The sequence below is a fragment of the Dunckerocampus dactyliophorus genome, chromosome 19 (assembly GCF_027744805.1).
Source record: "Dunckerocampus dactyliophorus isolate RoL2022-P2 chromosome 19, RoL_Ddac_1.1, whole genome shotgun sequence".
In the NCBI taxonomy this organism is placed as follows: domain Eukaryota; kingdom Metazoa; phylum Chordata; class Actinopteri; order Syngnathiformes; family Syngnathidae; genus Dunckerocampus; species Dunckerocampus dactyliophorus.
Window position 1 is genome coordinate 13,963,201 of NC_072837.1, and position 20,045 is coordinate 13,983,245.

The 20,045-nt window shown below is 47.3% G+C and overlaps 1 protein-coding gene across 6 annotated transcripts; it reads right to left on the reverse strand.

Moving 5' to 3' along the window:
- Positions 1-124: 124 nt before the first annotated feature.
- Positions 125-19,217, reverse strand: LOC129172063 (unconventional myosin-VI-like). 6 transcript variants are annotated; one of them, XM_054761400.1, is made up of 36 exons: positions 19,051-19,217; positions 16,586-16,720; positions 16,275-16,344; positions 16,133-16,206; positions 15,111-15,240; positions 14,726-14,831; positions 14,611-14,666; positions 14,418-14,515; positions 14,165-14,329; positions 12,518-12,598; positions 11,545-11,725; positions 11,325-11,469; positions 10,040-10,197; positions 9,875-9,966; positions 9,600-9,672; positions 9,301-9,428; positions 9,084-9,179; positions 8,839-9,009; positions 8,707-8,745; positions 8,533-8,626; positions 7,127-7,257; positions 6,981-7,058; positions 6,762-6,891; positions 6,459-6,549; positions 5,964-6,114; positions 5,631-5,839; positions 5,475-5,553; positions 5,016-5,176; positions 4,753-4,791; positions 4,462-4,497; positions 4,244-4,282; positions 3,549-3,652; positions 3,299-3,433; positions 2,158-2,184; positions 1,366-1,584; positions 125-1,302 (listed from the first exon to the last, which is right to left on the reverse strand). In XM_054761400.1, exons 2-36 carry the CDS (start codon positions 16,700-16,702, stop codon positions 1,103-1,105), a joined length of 3,903 nt encoding a protein of 1,300 aa, XP_054617375.1. In that variant the 5' UTR covers positions 16,703-16,720; positions 19,051-19,217; the 3' UTR covers positions 125-1,102. The 6 variants fall into 6 exon arrangements, with proteins under 6 accessions (XP_054617375.1, XP_054617381.1, XP_054617376.1 ...); XM_054761406.1 differs by lacking the exon at positions 14,165-14,329; XM_054761401.1 differs by lacking the exon at positions 2,158-2,184.
- Positions 19,218-20,045: the final 828 nt, after the last annotated feature.

Here is a 20,045-nt window from a genome sequence, read left to right on the forward strand (position 1 = left end):
TTCAGGGTCTTTGAAGACATGAAGGTTGTTCAACTTTTGTCTTTTCAAATGTCAAAATCAAAGTTCAAGTCAACTGTCTTGTCATTTCTGTCTAGTCTCAGAAGGACACATTTAGAGACACATCTATAAGTCCAGGTGAAACACCAGTGCGTTTATTGAAGAGGAATGAGAGCGGAGGACATGAGACACGCGTGGAGGTGAAACATGGCAGAGGCCCCTTCACACTCCACCTTCATTTGGCGTTGGCTAGCAGACACAAGTGTGATGCTCAGCGTGCTTCAGGCCAGTGAGGCCGTTTGAAAGCGTCTCGTGACGGGGACGAAGTCGCTTCAACCGTGACACAACAAACATGTTCACGTGCACATCGCTCGTGCTAGCTTATTGCAAAATGTTTTCCAAAACAATCTAGCGGCCTTACGCGGTAGAAAAAAGATCGTGTGCTTCCAGTTCAAAGATGGCTCACAAGGTCACCTGACAAGCTCTCATTCGGCACAAAAATGTCAAAACTAATCATGTGAACGTGAAGCTATCGAGTGATTGATTTTTGACATGAGTTTCCCTGTTGAAAAAGATCACGCTGTTTCACACTAAACAGCTGACAGGCAGGTTGTTGCTAATGCTAATGTAGCCAACTGCTAGCTAATACTAACCGTGTTTGTCCAAGAGAGGGCTGATGCTAATACGGTGCTGCTAGCTCAGCAGCTGGACAGCATCAACATGCTAACGTTAGCGTCATTTAGAGCTGGTTTTTGTCTGTGTGAATGGACTGCTGAGAGACTTGCATAATCATCATAATAATAATAGTAATAATAATAATTGGTCATTAATGAAGAGGAATGATTAGAATCAACAAATAAGTACGATTAGACGCCAATTAGCAATGCTCGCTAGGGTGATGTCCATGTAGACTTAAGGCCTCGTCGTTACAGAAAACGAGTAGACGTCTTCGTTATTTTGCCTGCTTGGCTCCGGCTCCTCCCAGGAAGCAGAAGGCAGCAAAAAAAGAAAAGGACAAGAAAGGAAAAAAAAACAAAAAACGATTCCCTGCGTTAGCGCATTAGCTTGCTTTCCAGTCCCTTGGCTAGAGGCACGGGGCGAGGCCTCACTTGAACATGCTCTGCAACATGGCGGTGGCGTAGGTAGGCCGCGCCTGCCGGCTCTCAATGGCGCTGCGGAGGTACTGGATGCCACCACAGCGTTCCCAGATCTCCTCGAACTGCCGTGGCAGGATCTCGGCCCCCCTCTTCCGGGACAGGCCCGTCTCGTCCAGGCTGAGCTCACACATCTCCATGTCATCTTTGCCTGGGAAAAGAACAAGCATGTGACTTTGGCGCTGCCCGAAGCGACAAAGCGAGCCACACTCACCCGCCACCAGCAGGATGGGATGCTTGTCGGGATGCAGCTCCATCTGCCGGGCTATCCAGGGCCCGTCAAAGTGGGCGTACCACCAACCCTTCTTCTTGCTTGGGGGGTCTTTGTACTGCTCTCCCGGCCGAATGAACGGGATGCGGAAGTAGCGCTGCTGCCGGGTCATGGCCACCTCGTACTGACGTGCTGGGACCGGGGGCGCCGGGTTCTGCTGGGCTGTGGGTGGGATGGCCAAACAAAATGTGGGTGAGCCACGCTGAGTGGACAATGGCCATGTGGACCACCATGCAGGACAGCACCACCTGCCTGTCACTTCACACAAGGAAGAACTCTTCATAGGGGGAGGAGCTTAAGGCAGAGCAGGAAGTACAAGCTTCTAGAAGGACCAATCAGACTCCTTTCATTACAACTTGCATGGACATTTGGACCAGTGTTGGGTCTCTGCTGGGGTCAGTGAGGGTGAAAAGCTGTACACAGGTTCTGGTTCCGGAACAATGTGGACTGGGGCGGGGCTTGCCTGGAGATGGGACGCCATGTTTTTTTAGTCTTCTGTCACGTGATTGGACAAACACAGCCAGAACCCTCGTAGCCACCTTTCCCTCCAGCAGAAGCATAAAAACCACATACTTAGCTAGCAGGTTGCCATGGAAACACCTTCCCCTCCCCTCAAAGAAACTAAAATATACATATATCAATAAATAAAAAAAATCCAGCAGGGATTAGTGGGGTGTTGGCGTGGGCTTAATTGGGAGCGGGGTTAGTAATGCTATACACTAAATGACCACTTACGTGCTTTTCTCAGAGGAGGCGCACGACCTGGAAGTAAACATGGCGTCACACACATGTCAACTACAGCAAATGATGCAACACATGTGCGCACGCACGCACAAACGATGATGTCAGCATGGTGCCCCAGTGATTCTGTGTCAGTCCTGGACTGGTAACTTGCTGTGCAATGACTCATCTAATAACACGTGGAATGGCTTGTGTAATGACGCCTTTAGTAACTTTTAATAACGTGTTATAACTCATGTAATAACTAATTTATGAACAACACGTGTAATTAGTAACTCGTAATAACAATTTTTTAAAATAACGTGTAGTAACTCATTTAATAAGTTGTAATAAATAGCTGATAACGTTAAAAACTCATTTAGTTATTGAATAACATGTAATAACAGATTTGGTAACTCTTAAAACTATAGCATGGGTAGTAACTCATTTAATAACTCATTCAACTAACATGTAACAACTTGTGTAATAACTCAAGGAACTTCTTTAATAACATGTAATAACTCAATAACGTGTAATAAGTCACTGAATAACATGTAATAAGTCATTTAGTAATTAGCTGAATAACACTTAACGACGCATGTAATAATCTATTAACTTTTAAGAAGACTCATTCAGTAACTAATAAGAGGTATTAACTAATTTAATCACTCAAGCGTTTAACAACTTTTAATATGTGTAACAATAAATAACATACACAAGGTCCCTGACTAACATGGAGTAACTTATTTGGTAATTACTTCATTAACACCTGGAATAACTGAGTAACTTGTGTAATAGCTAATTTATTAACTTTTAATAGCACCTGGGAAACTTGCTTAGGAACTCATGTAATAACTAGTAACATAACCTTTTTGTAACTCATTTGATAGCAAGTAATAACTAATTTAATAGCATGTAATGACTCGTTTAATAACTAGTATCTAATATCTTTTGGCAACTCATTTAATAACGCGATGAGCTGTCATCACACGCACGTGTGTGTGTGTGTGTGTGTGTGTGTGTGTGTGTGTCGTACATGTGCAGACACTGGATATTGGAGGAGGGTGTCAAATTAAGACCTCAGCTTATTGTACATGCTAAGCTTTTATTCTGAAGGGTTCGGTGGTTGCTAGAAAACATTCAGGATGAAAAGTACCATAGTCGGTGATGGATTTGGGCGCCCTCTGTTCTGCGTCGGCGGTGTTCCTCTTCTTGTTCCTGGACTTCCATGCGTGGTAGACCTTCAGGCGGCGGTGGAACTCCTCCCTGCAGGCGGCCAGCAGCTCGATGTCTGCGGACGACACGCCACACAAGCCGACGCCAAGGAAACTTGACTCAAAGCGCTGAACAAAATAAAAGCACCTTTGGTTGAGAAATGGGTGAACGCAAACACAGGGCCAACTCACCACAGGAAGTGTTGATGGCGTCCCGCAGCTCAGCGTACTTCCACTTGCTCAGCTCGTACTTTTTGGCGCCAGCAGCGGCTTTGGACGCTTGCAACTGAGGACCTCTGAGACAGGGAAGAGACAAGGAGGACGCAGGAAGTCAGCGGCAAACGTCCCCAGCAGAGACATCTCCGATCAAACTGTTAGACGGAAAGTAAATGGGTGGGGCCACCTGACGGCGGTGGTTTTAGTATCCTTTACGGGGTCAGAACCAGACCACCGCGTGAGTACCATCAAGTTCAGACAAGCACGGCTGACAGGAAGTGAAGGGGAAGGGAAAAAAGGGCCGTGGCCACAGACACATTCCCGCCACAGCTCCAACTGCTTCAAGATGGAGGTGAGACCTGGCTGGCCCTCTAATCCCATTGGCTGGTTCTGCTTTTCACAACTAGCATCCTAACTGGGCCTTCTACTTCTGCTGCACGTGTGACGTCTGGACGAGGAAGAGCTGACAGGAAATTACCTCAAACACATCCATGACACGGGGTTTCAAAATAAAAGCATTGTTCCTGGATATATTGAACAGAGCAATATTGATAAATTGATCAGAAATATATTGATCAGAGTTGTATTGATATATCGAGGCGAGATGATTGGTGGAACACCGCCACCAAATGACGTCAATCAGCAGTGACCAATCAGAGGTTGACACGCACCTCGCCAGCAGCTCAGTCATTTCCTGGACCATCTCCTCCCTACGGGTCAGAACACACTTCATGAGCTCAGCAACCTTTCACCTTTGCCAACCATGAGCTCACATTCATGGGGGCGGCCTTTTAACTTAAAAGATAGGCGGCGCTTCCATGGTGACCCGACGGAGACGTGAACAATGGTGCTTACTCAGCATGAGACTAAAGGCGGCGCTGTTACCTACATGCTCAAACTCTTCACTTTTGGACCTGCGGTGCCGCTGCAAACAGAAAACCAGACCATGGTGAGACGACGCAGCATCAACTACCAATCAGAAGAACTTTGATCAACGATTGATCGAAAGAGAAAGTCCAGATGTGATCAATCTGGACAGGTCAGACATGGTGACCATCAGGTCCAATCAGACTGAAAGACACCGCAGCGGGTGGTACCAACATGCAGGGGTCACGGTTACGAGTGGGAGGTGGTTAGAGGGAGGGAGGGAGGGGTCAGAGGGATTGTCAAGTTGTCTTACGCTGCTCGCTCTGGAGAGGACGGAACCGAAGATCCGGTACTGGGAGAAGAAGACAAGACACAGAAGAATAACGTTAAACAGGAAGTCTCCTCATCGCAAAGACGTCAGGTCAGAAACCAAGCCTGCAAGGACTTCAAACAAGTTGATCATGTGACACCTGTCAAGTCATTCATTGCCAGACTGGCCCTGGCCCTGGTCCAGGTCCAAGTCCAAGTCCCGGTACTCTCCGGCACATGTCAGTGACGATATCATGATGCGTTTACCTGCGAAGTGAGGCGTCATTCTGAGCCTCGTCGGGGATAAGCTCCGCCTCACTCTGGGCAATCCTCAGAGCGAGCTCGCGGTCCCGCCTTTCCTGCTCCAGAACTGCCTGGCGGGCCAGCTCCTCTTCCCGCTCTGCCTGGAGCTGCAACTCCATCTCCATCTGGACACATGCACGCACACGTGTGTGTCACTGCTAGCTAAATGCTTAACATGCTTGTAGCTAATTCATCAGTAAGACAAAAGGGTGTCCAAAGTGTGGCCCGGGGGCCATTTTCAGCTCACCAACACCCTCAGACAAAAGCTTGTTCACCCAAAGACAAAATCCAGAGAAACAAACGCAAACGATGGCTAACAACAGACGCTGCTAACAGATGCCAATGACGGATGCTAACATGAGATGCTGTGCGAGTGCCCAGATAGTACCAGGAAGAATAAGAGGTGTCAAACAAAAAACTGACCTGTAGCTTCCTCTCTTCCTCCTCCCTCGTCTTCCTCTCCTCTTCCTCCTGCTTTCTCTTCAGCTCCATCTCAGCTTTGCTGGGGAGGGGCAACACTTCAATCAGGCGTCTTTAAGTAAACAACCTGACCTTACAACCTAAGCTCTTCCCACTTACAGACGTCTCTCCTCCTCCTCCTCCTTGCGACGCTGCTCCTCCTCCTCCCTCCTTTTCCTCTCCCTCTCCATCTCCTCCTGGAGGCGCCGCAGACGCTCACGCTCCTCCTCTTCCTTCTTCTTGTTCTGCATGGCCGTCAGCAGCTGCTCCGAGCGGGTCACCAGGGCCCGATACTCGTGCTCGATGTCCAGGCGGGACATGATGGTGCTCTGATGAGACGAAGGGACAGACAATAAAAACTTTGGACACCCCGTCATACATGCACGTCAGTCTAGTGTCTGAGGACATCATCACGCATGTTGTGACGTCATCATCATTAGGCATCACAGCCACCTTGATTGTTAGCATGAGGGTGTCGATGGCAGCATCCAGCTGGTTTATTTGTTTGCTCATCTCCTCTTTGCCCTCCTTCAGGCCCACCACCACCTCGTTGAAGCGTGTCATCCTCTCCTTCAGGTGGCGCACCTTCACCAGGCCGTCGATCCTGAAGCACACAAGCGTGCATGTTAACATCCGTCAGCACTTTAGGATGTCAGTTCTTCTTTCTCCTCCCCTCCATTAAAGCTGCAATCACATCAGCTGGCCGCTTCCCACCCATGACTGGTGTGGGAGGAAATTAGCTGGGACTGTTGCTGTGGCGAAGGGTGTGTGTGCACGGTAGATCATGAAGGTGAGGACAAGAGACAAGAAGAGATGAAGAGGGTGGGGGCTGGGGCGGGGAAAGGTGAAAAGGGGCTTAGCTGCAATCTTTGTGAAGGGAGGTCTCGTGCAGTCACATGGACACATGTCAGACACGCCCCCCCACAAAGGTTGAAGAACCTGACCCACCGAGGTTTGTGCTTCTTCTTGCAAAGCCACATGCGCACTGTCTTCTGCATGCTGATGCAAGCGCTGGTCCTGTACAAGATCTTGTTCTTCACTGCACACAAACACAAAACAAGCCGCTGATTCAGCTCCGCCCACCCCTCCAAATATGCTAGTCTCCAAAGCAGACAGCTCGTGCGCGTGAGCATCTCACACATGCTAATGGTTGTTAATAGTAGATGCTAATATCAAATGCTAATAATGGATATACATAAATTCTAATAACGAATGCTAATAATGCTATGCTAATTAATGCAAAGTGCTTACGCTTGATGACAGACAGGGCACACCATTGGACCTTCTTCCAGCGGCTATGAATGAGCCAGGTGTTGACCCGCTTTACCAGTTCTGCCAGGTGATCGGGGTCAGATTTCATGATCTGATCAAACTCTGCAAACTGGAGCCGGGCAGGGGGAGAACAAAATGGTCACGTCCCGAAAGAAGCTGCACATTCCGCTAGGCGACACCGGCCTCATCCGGTCTCACCTTGCCTGGTCGGAAGAAGACTCGAGTCAGTCCAAACTTGTAGTCTTTGTCATCGAGTCCCAAAGCTTTGAACAATGCCTGCAACACAACGAGCATCATGAAGATCATACCGGTCTCCCGTCTCAGCCGGACCCAATTGGACTGACCTTGCAGAACAAGCGCGGATCAAGACGAGTCAGTTTGGGGGGCATGTAGCTCTGGTACATATTGTACAGTTCGTGGAAGGGAGCCCTGGAGGGGAAGCCGCCCTGCATGAGGTCCAGTACGGAGACCATACCTGCTCAAGAACCACAGTCTGTGTTGTAACCCCACACCTCGTGAACTCTCTCAAAGCTAACGATAGGACATAAGTCTCATTTTGAAAATCTCCCAAAGCCAGCAACTCTTCGCTAATTAACGTGAGAACATGTCGCTGTCCCAGAAGACCTCCTGTTGTTTCCAAGTTGACTTTCTTATTGCTCTCGCACCTCCTGGTGGCTTTTAACAGCTAAATGCTGTCTTAACTATCCGACACCTGTAATGTTCATGCAGCATGCAGCACTCATACTATAGGACAAAACAATGCAGCACTTATACTTTACTAGAAGACTAAATAATGTGGCACTTGTGCTTTATTAGAAGACTACACAATGCAGCTTTCTACGTGCTTTACTAGAAGACTAGACAACGCGGCACTCGTGCTTTACTAGAAGACTAACAATGCAGCACTTGTGCTTTACTAGAAGACTAGACAATGCAGCTTTCTACGTGCTTTACTAGAAGATTAGACAATGCGTCACTTGTGCTCAACTAGAAGAGTAGACAACGCGGCACTCATGCTGTACTAGAAGACTAGACAATGCAGCTTTCTACGTGCTTTAAGAGAAGACTAGACAACGTGGCACTCGTGCTTCAGTAATGCGGCACTCATGCTTTACTAGAAGACAAGACAATGCAGCTCTCTACGTGCTTTACTAGAAGACTAACCAATGCGGCACTACTAAAAGACTACACAGTGCGGTTCTCATGCTTTACTAGAAGAGTAGACAGAGAGCAGTACTCCAGCTTTACTCGGGGACAAAACAATGCTGCACTCGTGCTTTACTACAATGCAGCACTAGTGCTTTACTATAGGACTAGACAGTAAGCGGCACTCGTGCTTTACTAAAAGGCTAAACAATGAAGCACTCTTACTTTATTACAGGACTAGACAATGCAGCACTTGTGCTTTACTAGAGGACTCGACAATGCGGTTCTTGTGCTTTACTAGAAGACTCGACAATGCAGTTCTCGTGCTTTACTAGAAGACTAGACAATGCGGCACTCGTACTTCAGTAGAAGAGTAACCAATGCAGCACTTATGCTTTACTAGAAGACTAGCCAATGCAGCACTCATACTTGACTAGAGGACAAAACAATGCTGCACTCATGCGTTACTAGAAGGCTAAACTATGCGTCACTCGTGCTTTGCTAGAGGGCTAAACAATAAAGCACTCGTACTTTTTAACAGGACTAGACAATGAGACAGTCATGATTTACTCGAAGACTGGAAGTGGGACTTGGACTGACTGACCTGAGCACTGTAGCTGTGAGAGGATCTGAGCTCCTTCAAAGTGGTGACTGACCATCTTCAAGTTGGGTTTGATGCAGCGTATGAAACTGGAGCCCTGAGTGCCAACAACAACACAAGGTCACCTAGAGGTCATGCCGAGGTCACAGTTTTGAAAGGAAGAGGGGTCACACGGACCGTGCTGCGAAGTTTGTCCAGCAGGATGTTGAGCTGAGTCTGCAGTCACAAAAACATCAAAAAGTCTCAAATGTTGTATGTTTATGTGTGTGTGTGTGTGTGTGTGTGTGTGTGTGTGTGTGTGTGCGTCACCTTAAACTTATTGCCAACACTGATGAAGCCGAGTTTTCCCGCCCTCTGCTTGGAGTCTTTGCCATTGTTGGAGGTGTCAAAGAGCTGGCGGACGAAGCTGTCCTTAGAGTCGCTGACCAGACTCTCTAGAGACATGTGCAGCGCATCGTTGTTCTTCTCCACAAACTTTGTCTGAGGAACAAGAAGTTGAAGAGTGAGCTTGTCATTCATGAGCATCACAATCTTTGTTTGACAAGAAAACAAACCGTCTCGTAGCAGACGGCTCCAGCAAAGTGCCTGATGATAAATCCTTCATCGTCCCTCACGTTCCTGTGGACAGCCAGCTTGGACTTCCTGGGTATCTGACACACACACAGTCTTCCATCATGATGAGTAGATATTGACACTGGAGCTACAAAAACCTGACAGATGTTGAAGGAGAAACAATCCTGAAAAACACTTCCTGTTTCCTGCTTCACTCACAGTCAGCCGGAAGTGGTTCTTGTGTTTGTTGTGGACCGTGTCAGTGAAGTGCTGGTCGCTGGGCTGAGGGAGGCGGTTCTCCTCATCCAGGATGTCCAGGATGCCCAGCACCTTGGCCTCCACCAGGTCTGCAAGCAGAGGACGTCACACTTCATTGATAGGTTGTGATTAAAGGCAGAGTAAGATAAAGCCCTCATCATGTCAAAATCCTTTGTGCCGTCTCAGAGTGCTGGTCCCATATTCATAAGTTCCAAGTGTGAAATCAGTGAGGGTCTGGACAGAGCAAGTGGTTTTCCTACCTATGCAGTCCTGGTTGTCGACATAGTGGACCTCATTGACTCCCAAACCCTCCCTCTGGTACAGTTCTTGTTCCTGGAACATAAAAGATACTGTCATCACTGATAATGATGATGGAGGACGTGCTAAACATTTTGGAGTGGGAAGACAGGGTGAGGGGGACATCTGCTCCAAAATGCTGCAAGGGGACATTTGTGTGTCAGTGAGCATACAGCATGCGTGCTGAGATCAGCAGAAAGTGTGACGTAAAGAGGAGGTTCTGGAAGTTTGCTCTGACCTCTTTGAGGATGCGCTCGTTGAAGAACTGCTGCAGCTTCTCGTTGCAGTAGTTGATGCAGAACTGCTCAAAGCTGTTGTGTTCAAAGTACTCTGCACAGGAAGTGACATCAGTCAGCAGTGACGCTCCGTCCCGAGAGCCGGTGAGTGGTGAGCATGTACGCACCGAAACCGGCGATGTCCAGGACCCCGATGAAGTTGGCAGATGAGTCAAAAGGGAAGCACTGGTTGACCCTGGTGACCACGTGGTCAAAGAGACGGCTGTACACGGCCTTGGCCAGCGCGTCACGGGCGTTGTTGGCCTGCTCCACTTTCAGAGGAACCCTGAGGAGCACAAAGCACACCATTTATAGCAGGGGTGTTAAACTTGTTTTGACTGAGGGCCACATCGTCATTATAGCTGCCCTCAGAGGGTCACTTGTAAATGTTAAAATATGAATACAAATATTAATATAGCCTCATGATATTATTACACAGTTGCACATGATTGATTATTATATTTTCATTAACAAACTGATGGATAACTTGCTTTGAAATAAGAACCAAAGTGAAAATGTCAAGCTGACAAGCAGACAAGTATTTTTGTATTTTTGTATATTTTTTATAACAAAAAATGCTTGAAATATCTTGCAGCATGATCAGATATGATTAAAGTTTAGAAGAACTGCACGCAGTACATGTTTTCTGTCAAAATGAAAGAACAAATACATTTACAAGGAAAAAAGATGAAGTGCATTATTGACACACATTATTTCCCGGCGTTCGCGGCCCACATAAAATGATGTGCCGGCCCCCAGGCCTTGAGTTTGACACATACAGCAGTAACAGCATCTACACCACCTGCAGCATCAAAACCATCTGTAGCATCGCAGGGCTCCACACTGCGACCACATGGTTGCATTGAGACACTGCGAGTACATTTGTCACTTAATCTCGCATGTGCAACCAGTTAATTTGGCGATTTTATTTTTATTGAGCATTTTTTGTTGCTGACAAACTTCTGCCCCGCAGTTAAATGTCCACTGTGATTGGCTTATTTGTGAAGACGGCATTATTGAAGTGGTAACGTGTGCAATGTAACGCTATTTATTCATTATGTGATGTGTATAAAATAAAAGAAGAACGAGTACAATGTAACTAAGGGTTTTTTGAAGATGACCACTGAAGTTGTGAAAGCTTAACGTGAAGGAAAGATCTCCAACATCAACACCATAAACAGCATCATCTTCATTCATCTCTTCATTCCTCCAAACATTCAAAAAGCCACAGCGTACAAACATAAAATGATTGAGATTTTATAGCTCCTGTAAAATACAACCATCCCATGTGACATGTGTGATGCCTGTAACACCTGAAGAAAACACAAATCTCTTTTTTACCTGACCTAAAGAATGAGTGAATAACTGAATGAAAGCATAAATGAATGAATGATGTAGTGTTTATGTGCCTACTTTATGACCGTTCCTTTGGTGCCCCCTGCTGTGGTGAGCATCACCCTGGTAGTAAGGCTGACTCTCAGGTCGTCGTCCTCCAAGCCTAGCAGCTCGGCACAGCGGTCCAGTGCTTGGCTTGACTGGTTCTTGATGGCACAGCCGCCTGGCAGACGACAACACACTGTCGTTAGCATGAGCGCAAGACCCACTGAGTGCTGACGTTTCCCCACAAGTTCACCTGAGGTGCTTCCAGCCTCCTCAAAGTCGATGTTGCCCAAGTGCAGCACGCCCGCCACCACTCGAAACAAGTCCAGCTTCTCTGTGTCGTCCAGGCCGATCTTCTTCATGGCCACGATCATGCGGTGGAAGTCTCCATGATCGTCCAGCAGCGGGTCCTTCAGTGGGCCTGACTTGACGTGCTGCGTCAGCAGAACCGATACACATCAACACAAGAACCCCAGGACCTGATGGACTGGTTGTGTGCAGCTTAATGAAACACACACACTCAAACTAGAAGAAAAAGAGTCATTACTGTGCTCTCCTGGTTCCACCATCTTTTTTTTTTTACTGCACAGAACCAAAGTTCTGATGCACTTTTGACTTATCTGCACATTTACTCTTCTCAGCCAAGCACACCTTTCGGACTTTTAGAGCGCTCAGAGTTTCCGCTAGGATTTTTGTGTTGTGTGTCCAAACTTTTGGCCTGTACTGTATATAGCATATACTGTACTGTATATCCATTCATACAATATATTACTTAAAATTGTTTTCAAGTTAAAAAAAACAACTCAACTTTTTAAAAAGGTGTGGCGGGTATTATTTTGTCATGGTGGTGCGCCATGATCAATTACTGATTCCCAACGTCTGTGCTGTGCCCATAAGTTTGGCTTGAAAGATCATTTGGTGTGAGGCGGAAACTTTTCCAATTGGACTTGACTGGTCGAAAATGTTGATTTAGGTTCTAGAAATAATGTCATTGTTCACCTGCTTACAGTGACACAACAATGACGAGGTTCCATGGTTGAAAGGTAACATTATTCACCTGTGGATCCACCTGTTGCCTTTCAAAGAAAGACAAAGAGGCGGAGCTATGTGTAATAAGAGTGCAAATAAGAAGGCCCACTGGGAGGTTTTGGTACCACAGACGATCAATACTCACACACACACACACACACACACACACACGCAAGTCAGAACAACATGGACTCTACCTCGGGACTCTTGCGGTTCTGCAGGATCTGTTTGTCTGTGTCTTTGGAGGCAAAGAAGCGAGTGCATCCTCTATTCAGGTACTGCAACACATACATACACACACACACACACACACACACACACACACACACACACACACACACATCATTATGGACATTCAGAACCACCGTCAATTCACCTGAAACCAGTGGCGTCCCCTAGTCAGATGCCTTCTGAAGGTAGCTGGGAGCTCTGCAGGCAATAGGTGTACAAAGTGTGGTCTGGGAGCCACCTAAAGGCCACAGCTTGTTTTTTTAGTGGCCCTAGGTATATTGTAAAAATCTAATTTAAAATAAATTGATTATGAATGAGTTTTTCTCCAAGGACTCCGGTTTCCTCCCACACGACTCTAAATTGTCCATAGGTATGAATGCGAGTGTGAATGATTGCTTGTCTATATGTGCCCTGCGATTGACTGGCGACCAGTCCAGGGTGTACCCTACCTCTCACACGAAGTCAGCTGGTAGTTGATGATAGTTGCGTATATATGATAAATAGCGTACCGTATTTTCACCACCATAATGCGCACTTAAAAGTCTTAAATTTTCTCCAAAATGTACGGGGCACATTGAAATGCAGTGCGCCTTATGTGTGCACCGAGTTCCAAAATCTGTAAATGCTGTTGTGTGACTTTAATGAGCGCTCTGCTTGACTGACTGGGAGCATCTCCTGCCGACACGCTGCTTATATAGAGGAAAGGCGGACCTGACTGAGGACAGCACGCGGACGTTAAAGGGGGAAGGGTGCGCATGAAAGAGGACACTAAAGGCACACCTCCCGTAGGTATATAGTGCCGGTATGTGCACTGTTCAAAACAACATCGGTTTGGCTAAAGACCCCTGAAAATGGCACCTACCAAGACACGCTTACAAAGCACAGTTTAAACTGCAAGCTGCTGGGAATCGAGCAGCCGCGAGAGAATTCTAGGTCAACGAATCCATGGTTCGCAAGTGGAGGAAGCAGGAAAACGAGCTTCACCAAGTCAAGAAGACAAAGCTGGGTTTCCGCGGAAACAAGGCGAGGTGGCCCGAGCTGTCTTCCAATCGATTAATGATCAAAGAACAGCTGGGAGAAGTGTCTCTACAGTCACCATTCGACTGAGGGCAATAACGCTTGCAGATGAAATGAAAATGGACCATTTTTATTTTCAAGGAGGTCCGTCTTGGTGCTTTCGTTTTATGAAACGGCGCCATCTATCCATCTGGGCAAGGACTACCGTGGCGATTGATCAAAAAATAACATGAGTACATTGTTAAATACTTCAATAAAGTACAACCAAACTCACTGTTTACATTGTTAAATACTTCAATAAAGTAAAACAAAATTCAGTTTTGCTCCTACTGCCTTTTTAAAATCATACGTTAGCATGTATGTTTTATCATGCATGCGCCCAATAATATGGTGCGCCTTATGTATGTGTTAAATACAGAAATAGCACCCATAACTGAGACTGCGCCTTTTAATACGGTGCGCCTTATGGTCGTGAAAATACCGTATATTGAATATATTTTTCTATATAATATATTTTCTATAATGTATAAAATCAAAGTGGCCCCAGCCTTTGTTTGTACACCCCTGCTATAGACCCAGGTCAGGTGTTCTCCTACCCTAAACGTGTCGGGTGAACTGAGGTAAAACTTTTGGCGAATGTCCTCGGGAGCGCCGGCACACAGCCGGTAGAAGATGTGGTAGTTTCTCTCCTCTGAGCTTTGCCGACAGATGCGCGACTTCTCCAGAAGGTAGTGGGACACAAACCCGCCCACCACGGCGTTCTGTCCGTGCACACACAGACACAGGTGAAGACGAAGGTGGCCTTCATTAAATAAAAGGCAGAAAACTAATTGAAGGTTCTTGTCATACCTTTTCATTGAAGTGGATTTCCACAAATTTTCCAAAGCGGCTGCTGTTGTTGTTGCGCACAGTTTTGGCGTTCCCGAAGGCCTCCAACAAGGGGTTGGCTGGTCGGGTGAGAACCAGAAAAGACAAAAGTTACACACGCTCATCCAGAACAAATGCTGACTCATGCAAGATATGACGAACAGGTGAACCATACCCTCCACTATCCTCTCGTCAATGTCCTGGCCCGTCCCATAAGACGATGTCAGGTACCTGCGGGCAGAGACAGGGTGATTGATGGTGTTTCCATGGCGACGAGCCATCCGCCTTACCTGAGAACAAACTTGGTGTTTTCTGTCTTCCCGGCACCAGACTCCCCTGAGACGATGATGGACTGGCTCATCTTCAGAACCTTCATGTCCCTGTAGGCTTTATCAGCTGCGCGCACACACACACACACACACACACACACACACACAACATACATACATACACTGAGTGCCAGATGACAAACAACAACAGGAAATGCTCATTCCTCTAAAGCAGGGGTGTCCAACATGCAGTCCTCCAGCTGTGAGAGGAGATTATTAATAAAAAAAGATGTGATTATTAATTAGATATACACGATTAGATATTACAATAACTTGTCAGCTATAGAAAAACATTCACCGTGTAGAACATTCCCATTCATGCCGAGCACACGAGGGGACAACTCACCAATGGCGTAGACGTGCGGCGGCAATGTGCCCAGCGACCTGCCGTGATACTGCTTGATGGTCTCTGGTGAGTAAAGCTTTGGAATGTCGTAGTATGGGTTGACGGCGATCAGGATGTTGGCCACAAACGTCTGAGGACAACAACACAACACGAACACATTGCAAGACCAAACGCATGGAAGAAATTAATGCACAAAAAAAGCTGCACTTCCTCGTTCCGCCACTGTGTGTCCCTGTCCCATCATCATCCTCCAAGCAGAGGGTTCTTGTGAATGTAGAAAATGTAAACATATTGCTTGCTTGCAAACATGTCCCCTACAGGCAGTCTGCGTCACTTCCGGTTCAGGGATGGGGAGGCACTTCAATATGTTCACTGTTCAGATAGCAGCGGCTGCCCAGATGGCAGAATATTCGAAAGGTTTCGAGCTGAACATACAAGCCAGACATCTTAAAAGATGTGATGGAGTGGATCCACACATTCTTAAGAAAAAAGTCTTTTCACAAGATTGGAAAGATTTTCCCAGCATCACCAAAGATGACATTTCTAATGATCTGTTGCCCCCACTTCCTTCTACATTCACAAGAACTACCGTACAAAAATATGGAGGCACATCATTTCTTTACACCCGGTCCACGAATTGGGCATTAAGGACATGAAAGACAATGTTCAACTTATTTGCGTATGGTCACTACTGGGCAAGTACCGTGTTTGATGGATGTTGATTTGGGGTGTAATGGTAAATGTATTCAGATTTTTGATACGCAGGGTTTGATTTGATACAGAGGCATACCAAATTCCCAACATTAATTAATAAGGGACAGGAAGTGTTTTGTGTGCCTCGGAACGCTAATCTTTCTCGCTGCAAAAGAACCCCCTTCATCTGTACGACGACCCCGAAATTTGTGCTGTTTTTTTCTCCCACCAAGTGGTGGACCCTGGTATTGGTTTCAAGTGTGACGGACAAAGAGTGGAATATTTATTTAGTCCAGGGAAAAAAAAAAAAAGTAGGAGCAAGCACTCACGTAGATTTTGTCCTTGCTGTATCTGACGCGCACGTTGTTGAGCAGCGTGGCTTCATTGAGGTACATGAGGGAGCCTGGGGGGACACAAGACAGACACGTCTTCAGCACAGCATCGCTCACACATCCGTGACGACAAACTCACAATTGTCCTCCACATGCTTGTTGATGTCGTCCTCTGCAGGAAAGACTTGATTGATGGCAGCCAAAAAGCTCTGCAACGAAACAACACCTATTTTAGTCACCATAGTCATTCAGCTTAGTGGGCATGGCCAAACATGCTCTTTTCACATTCAGCTTAGTGGGGTGTGGCTAAACAGGTGTGGCAAGATAAATAGACTAATGGTTTTTCTCTTGCAATTCCACACAACTGGGTCATGTGAACAAAGACATGCAGGAGGGGATGCAGTCAGCACGGAGCCGCCACACCATGGCGCTGGCATGGACCTGGCTCACCTTGCCCTTCTGCTTAAGCGGCTCGATGGTGAGGCTGTCTGCGCCGATGTCCACGATGGTCCCCAGCTGGAAGCCATCTGTCGGGTGGGGCGCCCACACAGGCTTGCCATCCTCCATGGCGCCGCTCGGGAGGTTCTGGAAAAAGCAAACCGCAGTCAGACGTGTTTGGGACGGACGCTTCCTACTTCCTGTGGTGGAACGCCATTGTCAAGCGGCAATTGCGACGCTCGCATCGACCCGACCCGCTCTGCTGCCTGCATGTCACATGACCAATTAGACGCATATTGATTGCTAGGCAGTGGCGTCACTGTCGTGATGATGTAACAGATGTCAACATAATCACTGGGTGACATCATCATTTAATGTAAAAGAGGTCACATGATGGTTGATGTTGTCCAACAAACATCAGCTGATCCCATCTGCATGGATTTACGTCTTCAAACTGGAGCACTCAGTGGACGGCGTGAAGGGCGAGCGTCCTATTGGACACAAGACAGACAAAAAGCTCATTGTTGGACCTGTGAGGTTCTGTTGGCGGGTCACGTGGGGAAGACAATCCATGAGCTCACAATGAGCGCGGGCGACGCCGTGGAGTCATTGGTTGGCCGTTTTCTCCTTACACACTTCCTGTTTGACGAGGACACGTGACAGCAGCCATCTTCTCCACCTTTGGCCGGCCGCTACGCTTCTTATCTTTATCATCATCATCCTTCAATTTCTGTCAGCACAGCAACCTGCCCACGCCCCGAACCAGCAGGAAGTTGTCACCTGACACATTTACACAGACACACACTTTATCTTATCTTAAACCTACTGACTGGCCACAAGATTAGGTACACCACCCACGGTGACAATGTGTCAAAATATTAGAAATATTATATATTCAGTGTCACGACCAGTCCAAGGTGTACCCCGCCTTTCGCCCCAAATCAGCTGGGATCGCACACCTGCGCAACCCTAGTGAGGATAAGCGGCATAGAAGATGAATGGATGGATATTCAGTGTCAATCAAAAGTGACACTGTACCTAATCAAGTGACTGGCACAGAGTCCAAAGCGTCACATGACCAACATACTCATTGGAGGACAAAGAAGTGCAGTAAAAGCCATGAAACATTGACCAAGACGTGTTGTTGGTTAGCACCAGTCACATGACACCCTCACGCCACACAACTAGACGGGCTCAAAGAGCACACGCACAAAGTACTGGGTCGTCAAGAAACGTCACTCTTCTCGGAAGAACATGACCCCATCAGAGGCTCTTCCACACCAAACTCATCCAACAAGTAAGAACCTCTATATACGAGGTTCAATGGTCGCTCCCTCTGATACGGTAACCGTGATGTCACTCATTTAAGACGCTAGTCCATGAACATGACATTTCCCATCATGCACCGTCAAATGAATGTCAAAGTGGTGGAGGCAGATGGCGGCCCGTCTTGAAAAGAAAAGTCGTGTCTCCACGGTGAACACGCGCGTCAGATGCAAGACAATAAAACATGGGCTTTCCCGACCAGGAACTTTGACCCAACAAGTTCCTGCTCACCAGGAAGCACGGAATCTTCTCTTGTCGGGAACATGGTCAAGTGTGTGTGTGTGTTTGTGTAAACTGCAGAGTGAAACAAGAGGATTTATTGGGAACAACAAAGTTTCCATTGAAATGTTGAGAAGCTTTGCAGTGCTGACAAAAAGAAAGAGACTTGTTACATAATCACACATCCAAGCAGCACGGCTGACTGGACCTTGACCGTGAATGCTCCCCTCAATATGCAACGTTTAGCAGCATCATCACCACTATGTCTGTCGCTCAGCTTTGCATCCATGCAAAACACACATGAGAAAAATGCAGCAACAAGAAGCTGACCTCCTCTGCAGCAACACACACTTGATTCCCAACAAAGCAAGACGTTTGTTGATGACGAAGACTGCCATGTTGAATTCGGCATGAACGTTGTCCATTCAGCTTGGAGCTGTTGAGAACATGCTTGTTTCAAACTGTCCGCTCTCGCCACAATTCGTTGCAATGGCAGCGCCCTTTAATACACTCCAAAAATGAAGCCTCTCTTCAAAAGAGACACACACACACTTCACCACACCGGTGCCGAGTTTCACACAGATCACAAATTTGTTGAAATACACGCCTGACGCCTTCCGTACCTGAAGTAAGTGTCGAAATAATAAGTAAAACCGTAAACCAGAGTATTTTTAAATGTGGTCTGGTGTGTAACAAACACGATTGGCGATAAAATGAAAATAAGTATTTGTAATTGACAGAACAAGACAAAATAAAACAGAATAAGACAGAATACGAGTGCTATTGTTTTGGCTCCATGGAGAACAGAGCGGTGTCAGGCTTCATGAGGGGCCGGCTGTTAGTGCTCTGTAGCCGCCTGCTAGCTAACCTCGCCGCCTGCCCGCCTGGCGTCATTGTGGCCGCTGAGACCTCCGCCAAGGTTCTCGTCCTACCTTTCAGTGCGCGGACCCCCGCAAGCTGCCCCCTGGAGAACAACGACCCAAGTGAAGCTCCGTCAGGTTTCACCAGCTGATCCGTGCTCGCTCCGGCAGCCTGGGCCGCACTGTGCCCGCCCTCAAGCCTCCGAATCCCGCAGCAAACCTGGGAAAGAGGGCTGGGCGGCTCGATCCCAATATCGATAATAAAGATACCAAGGACAACATCGGTATCGGATCGATGATAAGTATAATGAGATGGCGTTTTCAGTTGTCCTCTATGCTTCTTTCGCTCGCGTGAGCTCCTGGACAATCTGAGGAGCAACCTGGCGGCGCCGGATGGACCTAAACATAATGTCCCAGAGGTGCTCTATTGGGTTTAGGTCAGGTGAATGTGGGGGCCAGTCAATGGTATCAATTCCTTCATCCTCCAGGAACTACCTGCATACACTATCCACATGAGGTCGGGCATTGTCGTGGACCAGGAGGAAACCAGGTCCCACTGCACCAGCGTAGGTTCTGACAATGGGTCCAAGGATTTCATCCCGATACCTACTGTAATAGCAGTCAGGGTGCCATTATCTAACCTGTAGAGGTCTGTGCGTCCTTCCAGGGATATGCCTCCCCAGACCATCACTGACCCACCACCAAACCGGTCATGCTGAATGATGATGCAGGCAGCATAACGTTCTCCACGGAATCTCCAGACCCTTTCATGTCTGTTGCATGTGCTCAGGTTGAACTTGCTCTCATCAGTGAAGAGCACAGGGCACCAGTGGTGTAGTTGCCAATTCTGGTGGTCTATGGCAAATGCCAATCGAGCTCTACGGTGCTGGGCAGTGAGCACAGGGCCCACTACAGGACGTCGGGCCCTCAGGCCACCCTCATGGAGCCTGTTTCTGATTGTTTGGTCAGAAACATTCACACCAGTGGCCTGCTGGATGTCATTTTCTAGGGCTCTGGCAGTGCTCATCCTGTTCCGCCTTGCACAAAGGAGCAGATACCGATCCTGC

Bases quoted from the DNA above. Each gene is read 5' to 3' on its own strand.
- LOC129172063 (XM_054761400.1), bottom strand. From the start codon at position 16,702: ATGGAGGATGGCAAGCCTGTGTGGGCGCCCCACCCGACAGATGGCTTC. The intron at 14,330-14,417 runs GTATGACAAGAA...GTGCACGGACAG, and splicing joins AAATCCACTTCAATGAAAAG to AACGCCGTGGTGGGCGGGTT. The intron at 1,303-1,365 runs GTGAGTGTGGCT...TTCTTTTCCCAG, and splicing joins TCCCATCCTGCTGGTGGCGG to GCAAAGATGACATGGAGATG.